This window comes from Sprattus sprattus (assembly GCF_963457725.1).
Source record: "Sprattus sprattus genome assembly, chromosome: 8".
NCBI lineage: Eukaryota > Metazoa > Chordata > Actinopteri > Clupeiformes > Clupeidae > Sprattus > Sprattus sprattus.
In genome coordinates, this window is record NC_137927.1 from 15,871,578 (window position 1) to 15,887,204 (window position 15,627).

Consider the following 15,627-nt stretch of genomic DNA (forward strand, 5'->3'; position numbering starts at 1 on the left):
ATATTTTTAATATAGCATGCAGGTACACACTATCTATACACTATACAGCCACATAATCCTACTGAACATGCAGCAAAGCCAATAATAACTACTAACAGAGAGTGAGGTCATGCCGGGAAATATCAAACTGAGGCTTTAACGTATCGACAGAGCGATACCGAGGTTGATACGCCAAAGCCAAGGTTTGATATTTCCTGGCATGACCGAACTGTCGATAAGTTATTTATTATATGGCATTCTTAAGTTACCTTTTATTGTCCCACTAGGGCACTCCTATATGAGCTCACAAATAATGACAACATAGAACCACTGGGGCAATCCCAAATGGTTAAAGCACACTCACTCTTATGAAACCCATTCTCACATAGTATGCATAGAAAAATACAAACAATACAAACAGTATAAACCATACAGCAATTTAAACAAATAATGCAATAAAAGTATTACTGTATCTGCACTAATGTGAACTATAGACAAATATAGCACCAATATTACCAGGAAAAACCCAAATTTCCCTCGTGTTGTTTTGGTAATATGTTTCTAATCATCCCCAGGTTAAGATAGGAATGACCCACTTGCATATGAGGACTAATCCTCTAAAATAGCCAAGTTATTTATAAAACGATCAATGTCCAATATAAACTAAACTGTGGATACATTAGACAGCGTACGTTAAACAGTGCTTAATTAAATGTATATACATTAAACTGCTATGGCTTCTTTCTGAGTCCCAGCCATATAATCGCAGGAATTGAATCAAGTAAATGTCTGTGCATCTCATGATCCATAAGAAATACTATTGCATTCAACCCTTGTTGTGCATTGATATACCCTTGACGTGTATAAATACTCTGTAGGCAGTTGTAAAGTGAGACAAAAACCATGTAACAGACAAACATTTTCCTATAATTCCACAAATCACAGATACAAAAGTACAAATGGTATGATTCATAAAACATTTGCTGAGGTTTACAATCAGACGGTAAACTAAAGCAGTAGTGGTACTATCAGGACAGTATGGACTACAGTAACACTTTAACAAGAAGGTCTTGGGAGAACCTCAGGCTCCCAGAGAAATAATAAGATATTTCTGGACAATATAAAACCTTCCCTAGGCTGGTCCTTGGGGAAGGGTACACTAACTTGTGAGGGCTAATCCTTTATTTCCGTAAATGATCGACTATTTGTTTGCATTGATCAAGTCCTATGTATTCCGAAACGAATAATACAAACGGGTTCAGTATGAAAATCACTGTGCTCAAAGGCAGTGCTTAAGTAATCAAGTTGGATAAGTCCCGATATATCTGCTCTACCCATAAGCAATACTATCTCCAACTATATCACATTTTGAATAGCACATCATCTTAAACACATGTTGGCGTAAGGCACACATGTGTGGGTTATCTTCATGTTTGAGTGCAGTTATGAAGCAAACAGTAGGTGACACACATAAAAATCTTATGTTCTCGATGTCTTCAACTTTCCATGAGCCTTCCGGAGGATAAGAGGTTGTGTTTGCAGTTTCCCACATGGCCGCCCTGCTGGCAAGGCAGGCTAGCACTTGACCCTGGCGTGTTTGCTGTGGTCCTAGACACCCGTGATCTTGTTATCCAGTTTCCACATGTCCATGATGGAGCCAGGTAAGCATACTGACCCTTCTTCTCTGCTCTGACCATGTTATATGTTCCGTCAGTTCCCTTTCCCCAAAGATAAGAAACATTCATCAACTGCAGCATTTTCATGAACTCACAGGCCTCTCAGCCAGGTAGAGCTACTTCATCAGAATGTTTTCCATTTCAAATTTGTAGGAGCAAAATTAACCTTTATGTTGTTTCTTATGCTATCTTTCTTGCAAGTACGTGCATGTGTGTGTATGAATGAGTGGCACTATGGCCGCCGTAGGTGTTTTTACCCCCACCTAGATGACTCCTGAACTTGACCTAAGAGGCTGAAGGCGGAGCCCAAGGGGGAAAGGCCTTTAGAAACAGCAGCCAGAGCATCTAGGCGTGGCTGAGGAAGGCAACCGTTTTTTGACTGTGTACCAGGACGTTTGCAATGAGAACTGTGTTGTACTAAAGACTCTTTAGTTTAATATCTTTTTTTTTATTATTTCCACCAACTTGTAGTCCACCTTTCTGCAATAAATGGTCAAAGGGACCAACTGGACTCACCTCTACTCCATCTTTTCTACACGTGTCAGAACCTGAATCCAACTCAGCCACCACTGGTAGTAAAATAGAAATTGCTGCTACAACCTTGATTGGCCTTGTTGAACTGTGGCAGTCCCGCCACCTTGTGGTACTGAAACTCTGCAAAAGTTAATACACTCCTATACACTTGACCTCTCACCCCTGTTGGCTGGAGGCGTTTTCATTTAAAAACCTTCACATATGCTCAGTCCTCAGACTGAACCAGCCCATATGTGTCCGCCGGTGTGCGTAAACAGTCTCATAGATTAGAAACAACTGATGCATATAGTTTCCACTCACCCTCTGGACATTTTCAAGAGGTGTGTAGTATGATTAATAGAGCATTATTTTACTCCATACTTTTCACAAATGCCTTACCATTGTCATTCAAAATAATTTCTGAAATGCTGAATCAAGACAGAAACACCGTAATCACCATTTCTAAGTTTCTAAGGCTTATCCACTTATACCAACCCATAACTATATTTTCTAATTATCCTTTCCATATCTATGTAGTACATCACCACTTATTTAAATAAACTTTCCAGTATTAATGAATTAATTCTGCCACGCACTTTTTTCTTTCTGTCGACTGAGGTTGCCCCAAGTAAAGTGATGGCAAGGATGGCGTCGAAAAAGGAATGCAAGCAGGAGAAAAGTTCCCTCATGTCCCGACAATGATTCAGTTATAAATGAAGTTGTATCAAAAGGCACTTAGCTTGGGCATTTTTATTTCATAAAATATTTACAGTGTCACCCACAATCTGAATGAAAAAGGCACATTCCAAGAAGCAATGAAGCATTATGAGGAACCAAAAGCAGAGGAAAATGATTCACAAACTGAGCAATACAAAAACAAGTTTGGCCAATAGAAAACTGATTTAAAAAAAAAAAAAAGCAGTTTTGTCTTAATACCTCTAAGCTCATGAAACAAAACAATGCTTACAACAGGAAAAAAAAAAAAATACAACAAACAGTGATACAAAAACATTTAGCCAACCTGTGTACAATAAAGGCTGTGTACCATCTGAGGAGCAATTCCACGTAGTGCCCAGTTTCAATTAAAATGCCTATCAGTGCTAGAGAAGTGAGCCTGCCCTTGCCATACTGTCATCATTCAAAATGAAACAGGTCAGGATCAAGCTCACCATTGGAGTAAAAAAAAAAAAACACAAAAAACAAAACAAAAAAAACAAGCAAACGTCTTTGTTGCTGAAAATGAACACCAGCGTGCAAGAGTGGATTTGGTTTAAGACGCTTGGCAGTTGTTTCTTTTAAATGGTTGAATCCCCTTATTCATCCTCTCCTCCTCCATACATGTCAGCCAGCTTCTTGAAGCGTGGGCCCCACTCGTTGAGACAGTCGTAGTCCTGGTCGTCTCCGGAGCTGGAGGAGTTGAGGGAGCTGAGGGTTCCAGCCTCGGAGCCCGCGCCCTCGTAGTCAAACACTAGCAGTGAGTCGTACGGTGGGGCAGTGGGGTCGTTGTCAGCCGCCTTCAGATTCTACAAACACAAAAGAGATGAGACAATCCAAATTTCTTCATCAAATTGATCCACATTTCTATCCACATTTTTTTTTAGAGCGTAACTTTGGCTTTGAAATGCTCTCTTCCTTCCTTATTCTCTATCAATTTAGTATGCATCATTTATATACCATGTTATGTTTGTGTGTATTGTGTACATTTACCACACGTATGCAAGCATGCTCATCCTGATACATGTATGATTTCATCTGCTATGTTTCTGATCATTTCCCCTCCCGCCACAAGCCATTAACTAGAGATCAAGATCAAACAACCACATCATAAGGCCTCCTGTCTGTCAGATCAAGTCTGGACTTACATCATCGATAAAGCACCCAATATCCTCAGGGTTGGCAGGGCGGGGCCGGTACTGTGGTGCAGGCATGAAGGTGGGAATCACATCGTTCCTGAATATCTCAGGCCGGTTATCCAGGCCTCTGTGCAGCACACTCAAGTCATAATCCTGAGAGAGCGAGAGCGAGAGCGAGAGAGAGTGTGAGGTTGAATCATGTAGTTAACTGCACCTGCTCACATTACAGTAAGAAGTGACTCCCACAGGAAGAGCAAAGTTCCAGGAATCTACCCTCCTCCCATATTGCATTTTTCAACAAAGGTTTCCAATGATAAAAGGTTAGTTGGACACAAACACCAGGGTTGTATGCATGGGATAAATGATAGCCCAAGGATCTTAACCTGGATCAGTAATGCAGGCATCAGATGAGAAATGAGCTCACCTGGTCATCTTCTCCTCCACCTTCCTCATCATAGTAGTAGATGTTGTCCCTGAGGTCGTCCTCTGGAAGGAGAGGATCCTTCTTCACATTACTCTTCCTCCTCATGAACATGAGCAGGAGCAGCACCAACACTGGGGGAAGAGAAGGCATTCGATTGTAAAGCCTTGCAGCAGCGCAATCAACTCCAACAGCAGAGAAACTCTTGTTTTTCAGAGACACTTTCAGTTTCAGCCCTTCATCACAATCAAAATAAAACAAACCAGAGAGATTATCTTACATAGCAGGGCCAGGATGGATCCCAAAATTCCAAGGATAATAGGAAGCGGAATTCCAGCTTCGCTGAGGGTCCCTTTTTTCAGGCATTCAACTTGGGCTCCCTTGCAGTCGCACACTGTGGCTTCTACAGTGCTTATTTGGCTCAAGCCATGGTTGTCAAAAACCATTAACCTGACGCTGTATGTCGCTTCCTTCAACTTGGTCTTCGTCGTGAGTATAATGCCAGTTTCTGAAACACAAAACAGGTTGATACTGTCAAATGTAACATCAGATATGATCAAATGTATTCCCTTACAGGGGGCTCATGGCCAGCTTACCCTCAGGGTTATGGGTCTCTGCTACTGTTATTGGAGTAAATGGAGATCATGTTTGTAAGTATATTTGACTTAATGCCATGTCAGCGCCTATGGAAATGATAAGGAAAAACAACCGCAGAGGAGCCTTACTTGTGTCATTCATCCGCGCAGTCCAGTTACTGGCCGATTCCCCTTTCAGCTCCACGCGGTAAGGAGCACCGTTCACTACATCATCTTTATCGATTACTGTGAGCAGCACAGGAACAGTCTCGTCATTGCAAAACTCCACCACCCTCTCCACAATTGCTGGAGCGTTGTCATTCACATCCTCCAACTGAATTATGAGAGTTCCAGTGCCGGTGGCGGGGATGATATCTGTTGTGGACAGAGGGAAGAAATGTAATCAAAGCAGAAACCAAAGTAGGTCTGAAAACAGAGGGCCTTAAAAAAGGTTACATACCATCATCCATAGCCAGAATGAGAGCTTTGTACTGCCCGTCTTTTACGAAGGTAGATTCGCGGTCCATGTCACTCTTCACTTTAATCATTCCGGTTTCCTTGACGACGCTCAACCAACCAGCTGGATCACTGCCTACTTTGTACCTTTAAGGAACACTTTGAGTATTTACCAACGAGAAAAACTACCCCCTTCCCCCTCCTCATACACACACACTTTCAGGCAACTCAATTCCACTTTAACCTATGACAGAACCTATAAGAGAAGAGCACATCTTTATGTATGCACCTAACTTGACTTGTTCGTTTTCCGTGGACAAAAATGAACCCGCAATTAAAAAAGGAAGCTACTGTAAAATACTGAGGGTGTGTCGGGTAATACATAATATTTGCTGGGAATATGGGAGTATTTGCTGAAACATCAAATTGGCAAAAGCACTTACGTCAATTTCTGATTCATGGCCGTGTCAGGATCAGAGGCCGAGTATAAGACCAAGTTGGTGTCTTTTGGGACATTTTCGAGCTTTGAAATTCTCTTCTCTGCTGGACTGAAGATTGGAGCCTCATTGACATCCACAACATTGACCACCACCTGAGCAGTGGACGTTGGCAGAGGCATGGCAAAATCGATTTCATTCTCCACTGCTACCACAAGTGTGTACTTGGAAATGGCTTCAAAGTCCAGAGGCTAGGGGGGTGACAGCAACAAATAAAAAACACTCAGTAAGGATGGAAGGATAGAGGACAGAAAAAAAGGAGAAAAGTTTAAAAAGTATCAGAAGATGACCAAGACTAATCTCAGACACCTTGGCTGTAGTGATGATGCCCTCCTGTTTGTTGGGGCCTGTCGTGATGCTGAACATCCCCGCACTGTCCCCACTGATGATCTTGAATTTCGTTGCCCAGGCAGGGGTGTTGGGATCATCTCCGTCTGTTACAGGCATCTTCACCACCACTTCCCCCACTTTATTCTCAGGGACAGACACCGTGTACTAGAAAAGCAAACGGCAGTGAAGACATAAAGAGCTCTGCCTTAGACTGAAAACATGTACATTTTTTTATTTTAGATTTATTTTTGGGCTTTTGGCCTTTAATCGATAGTTGTAATGAAGAGTGGGACAGGAAATGAGAGGGAGAAATGACATCAGGCCGGAATCCAACCTGTGTCCTCCATGGGCATCAAGCCCAAATGTGGTCGGGGCTACTGGTTGCGCCACAGTACCCCCCGTACATCATCTTATTCTTATCAGTATTGCTCTTCCAGTTCACTCCTGTCTGACTTACCAGAGTCTTCTCAAACTGCGGAGCCAGGTCATTGCTGTCGGTTACAGTGATTTCGGCTTTGCAGTGGGCTGTTAGACCATCTCCTAACATATCAGCTGCTTGGATTTCCAAAGTGTACTTAGAGATTTTCTGGAAAGGTAAAACCAAATGAGAGAATTAAATAGGAACTGCCTACAGTATTTACTCCAATTTAATCCAAAATGATCACAAAACTTTGACTCATCCCCATAGCCAGTCTGATAGATACAGGTAATATTAGTGCTGATCAGAGTACATTAAAAAGTGGATTTAACACAACAGTTCTCTCAGGTTCAGGTCCTACACTGAAGGCAGGGGCCATGGTGACACCCTGGGCATTTGTAAATCTGAATAACCCACATCACTACAGAGTGCAGAGTTCTACCCTTCAGCATGCTCCCACGGTGTCAACTCAAAACAATGACCTACTACCTCCAAGATGTGGCCAAGAAGGTTTATGTTAAACATTGTAGAACTCCTTTAATCAGAAAGCAATGCACAGATCAAGTAACATGGTTAAGCAGCTATATCGATAAGGACGTACTCTTACATTAAGGGTTAAAACCTTCTGCCTGGGCCAGTGAGGATTTTCTCATTAATGTATTTTCACAAATATTTCAGATACTTTATGAATATTAAAACAACAATAAGGAGTTCTGTTCCAAAACTAGCAAGCTAACGACCTAAAAGGCAGGCAAAAACCTTGCAATCACCACCAACAGCCCAGTTCACACTGTCAAATGCTTGCCAACACACTAAGCGGTGTCTTTTGGCAGTATAGCTTGTAAGGTCATGCTGTTTAAGCTTTTTTTCTATTTTTGCAGGGTGTTCCAGCCCAGAATACAGAACCACATAGGGCATATTCTGGATGGCTAGTGGGGAAGTCACAGGTGTGTATCTGTTCTTCACATGGCCGTATGCTATAAAAATGAATTTGAGGATGGTACCAAAACTATTTGCCTGTAAAACCATACCTCAACATTGTTGCATACTGTTACTTTAATGCAAAGATACATCTGTAAAGAAAACAAGTTTAAATCAAGATCAAACTATACCTCTTTATCCAGCCCTGCAGAGGCCACCAGGATTTCTCCTGTGACAGGATTGATGGAGAAGGCGTTGTTTGGCAGAAGTGGATCTTGACTCAGAATTTTATATCTGAGGTCAGAGTTCGCATTTCCAGGCTCATCAGCATCAGTGGCAACAACTTTCATAAACCCAGTACCTATAAAAGAGCAAATTCAGAATTAAAAACCAAAACATGACAGTCTAAAATCTTTAAAAGTGACTTAGTAACAAATTCTGTGTAGAAACGTTAAAACAATTCACACACACCTATTTTTGATACTTCTGCAACACTTCCAAGGAAGGGATTTTGTGCAAAGACAGGCTTGTTATCATTTTGGTCTATTACAATGATTTTAAGTTCCATGGGGTCTTCTGCTGTTTGACCACCAACTGCCACCGCATGGGCTAAGATCTGAGGGATTGAATGAAAATATAAATCATGAATTTCTCAATACTTTGATACCACCAGCGTGTATAATTCCAACAGACATAATAAAAATTACCAAATATTGAGCCTGTTTTTCTCTGTCCAAAGGCTGAGTGATGTAAAGCGTTCCAGATTCTCCATCAATTGTAAAAAGGTTCGTAGGGGGTTGGTCTGCCCCTGCACCAGTGATGCTGTAGACGATCTTCAGCTCCTTTGAATGGCTGGTTTTAATCTAAAAGTCACAGTGATTTAGTTAATCAGTTCATCAATCCAGATCATCTCACCACAATACACACGTCACCATCTACCAGACACATACCTGCACCAATAGTTCTGGAAAAGGGCCTCTAGTGTTCTCAGGCATTTTGATGTCAGGGATGATCCAATCCCTCTTCCTCCTTCTTAGACCACCAAATGACTTTGGAAACAGCAGGACTGGAACAGCTTCAGTCGCATAGGTTGGGGCTGCTTCAGTTACGTGGGGCTGTGGAGTTAAACAAAACAAACGTTAAAAGAACTGATTACTGATAACGAATTAAATATCTTACTATAGAAGTATAATAGTATAAAACAAAGTCGTATATTTTCACTGAACACTGGAGACTATCAAGACATAATCTGCAGGTGTAAATGTTTACAGCAGAGGTCAGTGTTGTGCCATCTTTCACAGCCTATGGTTACCTGGAGCAAGTCCACCTGGTGGGGGTGGTGCAGGTGTTGGTGCTGCTTGTGGCGAGGCTGGTCAAGCTCCACACGCAGAGCCACTGTGTGCTTCCTGCCTTGGGAGTCCCACGCGTGAACAGAAAACCTCTTGTGTCCATCATGCAGAGTCACTTGTCTCTTCAGCTTCACTGTTCCATCCATGTCCACTTTAAATCGCGTATCCGCAGAGTTGAAGAGAGTTTGTGTGCGGCCTGTGCAGTCATTGAAAACAACTGGGATGGGGGGTAGGGAATGAGTGATTAGAAACGACTATGCAAGCGCTGACCATTTTGGTCCTTCCTACAGAGCTAATGGACACACTGGTCCCACTCTGACCTATGGGCTAGCTATAAGTGCTCAAAGTGGAGGAAGTGGCCGTTATGGCTTTAACTGATGAGCCAAATGAATAAATGGGCTTTTATGTGTTCAGTGCTGCTTTGTAAAGCTTTTGAACAGCATTTTGCTGAACCAAAAGTATTTGACAATGCATAGAGGCTTCATGTTTAATAACACATTTCTTCAATAATTAAAAGGGTAACTTTTTTTTGAAGATTAACAAAAACAGCATCTTAATGTTTACTATAATCCTTTTGGATGAGTAGGTAGGGGGGAAAAAGTGAAACTAAAAGGAGATGACAGGTCGCTCAGGCATTATGGCAGTCACAAGGAAAGTACCCAGCTTACAGCCATATCATTTTTCAACTGATAAGATTGAACACAGAGCATAGCGCCTCATCAGCTAGAGCAATTATGGCACCAACCATTTTATGTTAAACGGATGTGATCATATTTTGCAGCCTTCTCCATCCACTTTGAGACGGTTTTAGAGGCTTCAGTGCTTCTGATGTCATTTCAAAGCTAAACAAACCACATACACTTCCCTTCCCCAAAGACTTAAAAAAGAAGGAATTGCCTGCAAGAGTAGAACCAGTTTTTTCCACCTGGTCACGTTAAGGCTTGCTCAAACACACCCACAGAAGCATGCAGAGTTTCAGTCTAACTGAACCTGGATGACCTCAGCATCTAACAGCCCAAAAGCTCCCAATGCATCATCACTTGAAACTACTCAATTGGGCCATTTAGAACAAACTCCACTTCTCTACCACACTGTTCTCTAATGGATTTAACAATGGTCTTCAGTTTGTGGTCCATTGTCCAAGTATGACCTATTGGGAGCCTTAAGATGAAGGAACCTCTAAATATGGGGAACAGGGAGATAAACAGCCAGGAGATGAGGCCAGCTGCACCAACTGTTCTGCCACCCTTATCAAGTGGGACAGTTCAAGGCCTCATCTAGTCTTTGGTCAATGCAGTAGTGAGAAACAATGTGACATTTGATAGCTGAAACAAGTGCAGCCTTGTCTTTCCAGATATGCACCTAAGGTCATCACAAGCCAAAACAAAATGGAAAAGAAACCCCCTCTATAGACCCCGCTCGCTTAATTTAACAAAGTGAGATTAAGTAAAGTCACTTCAAGACCGGCTTCATGCAACAGCTCAATTTTGAAATTCGATTTGACTATTTGAAGTAATCTGAAAACTGCTTTGCGTTGAAATAGAACTATTCATTTTTAAGATGGTCTAAATTTACAGTGGACTTTCACAACGGGATACATCAAGAAATCAACATTATCCTACATATTGATGCGTAAACAAGGGCGAGGCTTTTTAAAGCAACAATTCATCAGCTTACCTTTACCAAGCCTCCTGCCAATGTGAAGATTAACTCTGTCGACTTTAAATACATAGAGTTCTGAGTCGAAGCCAGGTGTGCATGATGAATGTTCAGAAACTGCATACGAGAGTGTCTAGATTAAAAAAGTGGGGGAAAGGGGGGGGGGGGGGGGGGGAGGAGAAAGGAAAATTACGATTCGTTTATATGGAACCAACTTTTAAGAAAACGCATTCACATTCGTTATTCATCTGTAGCCTACGTGTCAGTTAGGGACACCAGACATTTACCCGTCATTTTGTCCGTCAAAATGGGTTAACTACAGCCACCTGCCTTAGAAGTTACTAACGTTAACATAGTGTTTCTCCTAGAGTTTGTTTGAGTACATTTCCACTTAAACATTAGAGTGAACTTCCATGTGAACATTCCCCCAAAAATATAAAACCGCAGCTTGAAATAAACAATACGGCGCCAAAGTATAACTCACCTGGAGAAGGAGAATAATAGCTCCCAAGCGCAAGCACCTACAAACCTCCATCAGATTCAAAACCTTTTGTATGAAATTCCAATAAATAATTCCGTGTGGTTCCTCTCGACAAAAAAAAGATGTCTTCCGTGCTCTGGACGAGACTTCAAAATGACTTCAACGTCCAATTGCGGAAATAAGCAACACCAGGTAGTTTCGGTGAGAGGGTGACGCTGATGTGCAGGTGGCCTCGCCCATCCGCTGATTAATCCGACCAAGTTTGGGCATGGGTCCCTCCTTTAAAAACATGCGCAACAGGCAAACACAGTCAATCTGAAACCATGTGAACAAATATTGTTAAGTGAGTTTCCCGACTGGACCAGGATGTCTAGAGTAAATTCAGCACGTATATCAAAGAGGTGGTTTAAGGACTCATCCCCCCATTACCACGGCTACAGCTAAAGGTGAAGTGCGAGGCTTCATCCTAATCATCAGAACAGGAATATTGTGAACACCATTTTATCAGTGCTACACTGAAGTTTACAGTAAGTGTAACGACAACCCCCACATATTACTCGAACTTCAGGCTGCTGTATTGAAAGGAGTCATTCATCCTTGAGCAAACCACAAACGGCAGCACCCTAAAGCCTGCTCTGTTCAGATATCTTTGCCTTAACTGGGCTTATCCACATATTTCGAATTGTGTCCATGAGACAAAATATGGTTGGTATTTAGTTTCATGTTGTGTTGTGTTATAAAACTGAATAAGACAATCAAAGACAGAGCTGCTAATCACTAAATGTTTCCTGCATCAGCTTATATTGGTTGTTTGTGATTGGTTATTAAATATGTAGGCGGATGAATGACTGGACAGCACTCTTCCCAGCTAACACACCCCTGCACTCCTCTGATTCTCATGAACACATCTCTCCCCACACTAAATGAACCACACAGGGTAACCAAGCTTACATGTGTAGCCTACATGGGGGTTGTCCTATAAATAGAAATAGAATAGAAAAGCCTGTATTGTATTCGCATTAAACGAAACGACCGCAGAGTTAACTATGAGATACCAGCTAAGACAATAAGCCTATTGCTCATCATATTCGGACCATACAATTTAATGGTGCAACCTAGTTTTGCTTCAGATCCACAAGGATACAGCTATTCAAAAGAGCTACAAAAAACATAAAACGTCGGTTAAATAATATGTCTGTACATAATAAACTGACCCCTTTTGTAAGCTAAACACTTTAACTTAAGATTGACAACTATTAAAACTACTACAGCCCATTATAAGTTAATTATGAGGAAAAGGCTAGTAGCATTCTAGCTAGGTAACTTAGCTATCTTGACCATAAGGTATGCTAACAACTACAACCAGAGAGGATGGAAGAATCTGCTATAAGCAACTAGCTAGCAAAGTGCTCAATCTAGTCTAACAAGCTAATATATAAGGCAAGCGCAAAAATTTGCTCATACATTGTAGTGTTTGCGAAAATGTAGGCTAACACATCTATTACTATCTACTACTATTTAACTTAATACCTAACAAACAGTAAATAAGGGGCTACCGCTAGTTAAGTTGGCAAGCAGTTAGCATCAGATACTTAATTACCTAATTTCAGCGGTTGACTCACAGGGTGCATGAAATATTTGACTTGTACATCTGCAAGTGTGTAGTATACAATACTTGTTATATTTCTCCTGAACTGAAACTCATAATACCTGATAACCTGTGTTCCAAATGAGAGAAACAATTAACCCCACGCTAATGAGTTGCACCTCCAAGGTTTTCCCTACGTCACCTTTCCCTCCTAAATAGGAGATAGCCTAAAACCAACCAACCCCTAGCGGTGCTACAACGTTCCTTTGAAGTTAACCATCTATCATTTTCAGTTACTTGTAGGAATTAGTTATGATTGGGTGGATGGTCACATGTCGGTCTGAATTGTGTCATTATGTCAGCATGGAAGTATGACAGTGTGTGACAAAGAGGAACTTGTGAAGTGTTTAGAAGCCTGCCCTTTTGAGATCTAGCAGATATTAAACTAAGCCATGGCAATAGTTCTTTCAGAGTTGGATTGTGTCAATTCAGAGAAGCAATATAGTTCAAAAAGGTCCCGTTAATTAAACCAGTCTCTCTCTCTCTCTCTCTTTTTTTTTTTTTTTTACATTTACACAGGCAAAGACATAACTTGGGATAGCTCAGGAAATGGATAATAAGGCTAATAATTTCTTTAGGCAATATGGTTGCCAGGATCAGATCTGGTCTGTAAGGCTCGTGTCCTTGTAAATGTTTCCCTGTATGATAACTCCTCTCTCAACACAGATGTCGGTATCTCCATGCCCACTTTGGAATGAATAACACACTCCCTGAATCCTTTTCCGACAGTGTGGTTTATCTTGCTTTCAACACAAGCAGAAACCTGTTGAGGTCCATGGTGAGAATTACAGATTGTAATTGTTTTGAATGATTTACCCCTTTGAAGAGTATGGCAGATATTGGGCAGAATATTTACGTGGTTGTGAAAAGGACTGTGTACTAGCCCACCATGCGACTTGGTACAAAGCATATCCTCAGATTGTCATCACACTCAGACATAGCCAGAGGGTGTGATGACACGTCATTCTGTAGACATGTTTAGTCATCAGAAGCATACAAATCTAGCTTAGTTTCACTTATTGCCCTGCTGGGCCAGACTGTATCAAAGCACCTTCCCTCTTGATTGCTGGAATCCCCCCACCACCATTGAGAATCATGCAGTCGTCACATCAAAAACCTCTTGAACATACTTTGTCTGATTATGTTCTGAAAATGGTAATTCTTGACTAAACACAGACAAATCACAGTCAGATCTTCTTGAACCCTGCCTGAAAATAATGTACCAGTAATTATTATTAATATAAGTTATGAAAATAAAAACAACAAATTCCAAAAAACAGATATTTAATCACTGCCATTACATAGTTTTAAACTACTCCTGCGTAGCAAGATTACTGGAAACATCCAATTTATGAAAAACAGATACAAATATGAGGATTTTCTCTGGAAAATTGCAACATAATTATTACAAATCTTAAGGATTGTGTAAAAGTTTTGTATGGTGGCAACAGTCTTGCCCGCAATCTTGGGTAACTTATGAGTCATTTACATGTGTTCTCCATGAGACTCTGACACTGGAATAAGCGCCTTTCATTTATGGTTGTATGTTGTACAAAGTCAAGGCTTGTCTACTCTCACACAGTTCTCACACAGACCTACAGTCTGTGGCTGAAGAGCCTGTTAAAAATTAACTAACATTCAAAAAGCAAACATTGAATTTCTGTGAAAGGTATGCAAACATTGATGTCTTGCAGAATGTAGGCCTAATGGTAAAAGTAGGATGCACATTTCAGAGATGCAGGTAGCTTTGTTTAATATTATTAGATAAAGTGAAAAGTAATTTTACTTTTATTCAATGTCTTTTTGTTTGTCTCCACCATGCTAATATTAAAACCGTACATTTTCATTATAAATCTATCAATCTCTGTCTGTCTGTCTGTCTGTTGATGTGTGCTGTAAGTCTGTATCAGAAACGAGAAGCCTGTGGATGGTGTAATGGTGTTGTGACAAATGCTGTGATCAGCAACATCTCATCTGGGTGCGCATTGATTGACTTCTCTCTTCTCGGCAGCAGCCTTAAAAGCCCATCAAGGCCCAAGCGAGGCTGTTAGACTCCATGAAATGTTTATGCTTGCATAATACTCCAAACCTTGTTAGCTTGTGGAGTCGTGTTTCCATACACATGTGAGTGCCTCACTTTTTTCCCCCGATTGTCTGGCAATGTCCTTGTGCATGTTCAGATTTGTCAGGAGCAACTGAATCTGGTTACACAGGAACCCAGACAAGACCTGTCTTGTGTTGAGCTGGGCTTTTGTGTCTCTGGAATGTATGGCAGACCTTTCAACTCCTTCTAGACCAACTTAAGCCACTGCCCTGGCTGTTTGGGCTATTCGATTGTGACTCCTCTTTAGGGTAAACAGTCTACACTACCCACCTCCCTCCCCCTTGGCTAATGTGTAATGAAGCAGAGACATGAAATGGTTAAATGACAGGGCTCCAGGCTGAGGTAGCAGCTTAGTTTCAGCCCAAAAGTGTGTGCATTCCCAATGGATTGTGATGTCACAGGAGAGAGCTGCTGGGGCAGAAACCACATTAGAGGACTTTTCATAGGGGCCAATAGAGCAGGATCGTGTGAAACAAAGCAACGTGTCACCCAACTCCAAATTCCAGTTATGGGGGTGTTTCTGGGTGTTGACAACTTTGTGTGTGTGTCTGAAAAAGAATTTTGTGTGTTTTTTGTGAAGGATGTGCCTTGAAGCATTTCATAGTTTCCCGTGTCACAGCTGTGGCACTCATTCACTGATAGTTTCCCGTGTCACAGCAATGGCACACATTCACTGCAATTTGTTGATGGTAAATAATGTCCCTCAACACCCACCTTCATCCCCCACCACCTAAAGATGTACACTGA

The 15,627-nt window shown here is 41.4% G+C and overlaps 1 protein-coding gene across 1 annotated transcript; it reads right to left on the reverse strand.

The window, feature by feature from the left end:
- Positions 1 to 3,481: 3,481 nt before the first annotated feature.
- LOC308368993 (B-cadherin-like) lies at positions 3,482 to 11,259 on the reverse strand (the record flags this gene model as incomplete). Its single annotated transcript, XM_080843303.1, has 16 exons — positions 11,132 to 11,259; positions 10,666 to 10,780; positions 8,952 to 9,205; positions 8,590 to 8,754; positions 8,347 to 8,502; positions 8,111 to 8,255; positions 7,831 to 8,000; positions 6,758 to 6,886; positions 6,280 to 6,465; positions 5,917 to 6,161; positions 5,478 to 5,620; positions 5,168 to 5,392; positions 4,723 to 4,950; positions 4,446 to 4,576; positions 4,031 to 4,174; positions 3,482 to 3,691 (listed from the first exon to the last, which is right to left on the reverse strand). Exons 1-16 carry the CDS (start codon positions 11,180 to 11,182, stop codon positions 3,482 to 3,484), a joined length of 2,697 nt encoding a protein of 898 aa, XP_080699429.1. The 5' UTR covers positions 11,183 to 11,259.
- Between the last annotated feature and the right edge of the window lie 4,368 nt (positions 11,260 to 15,627).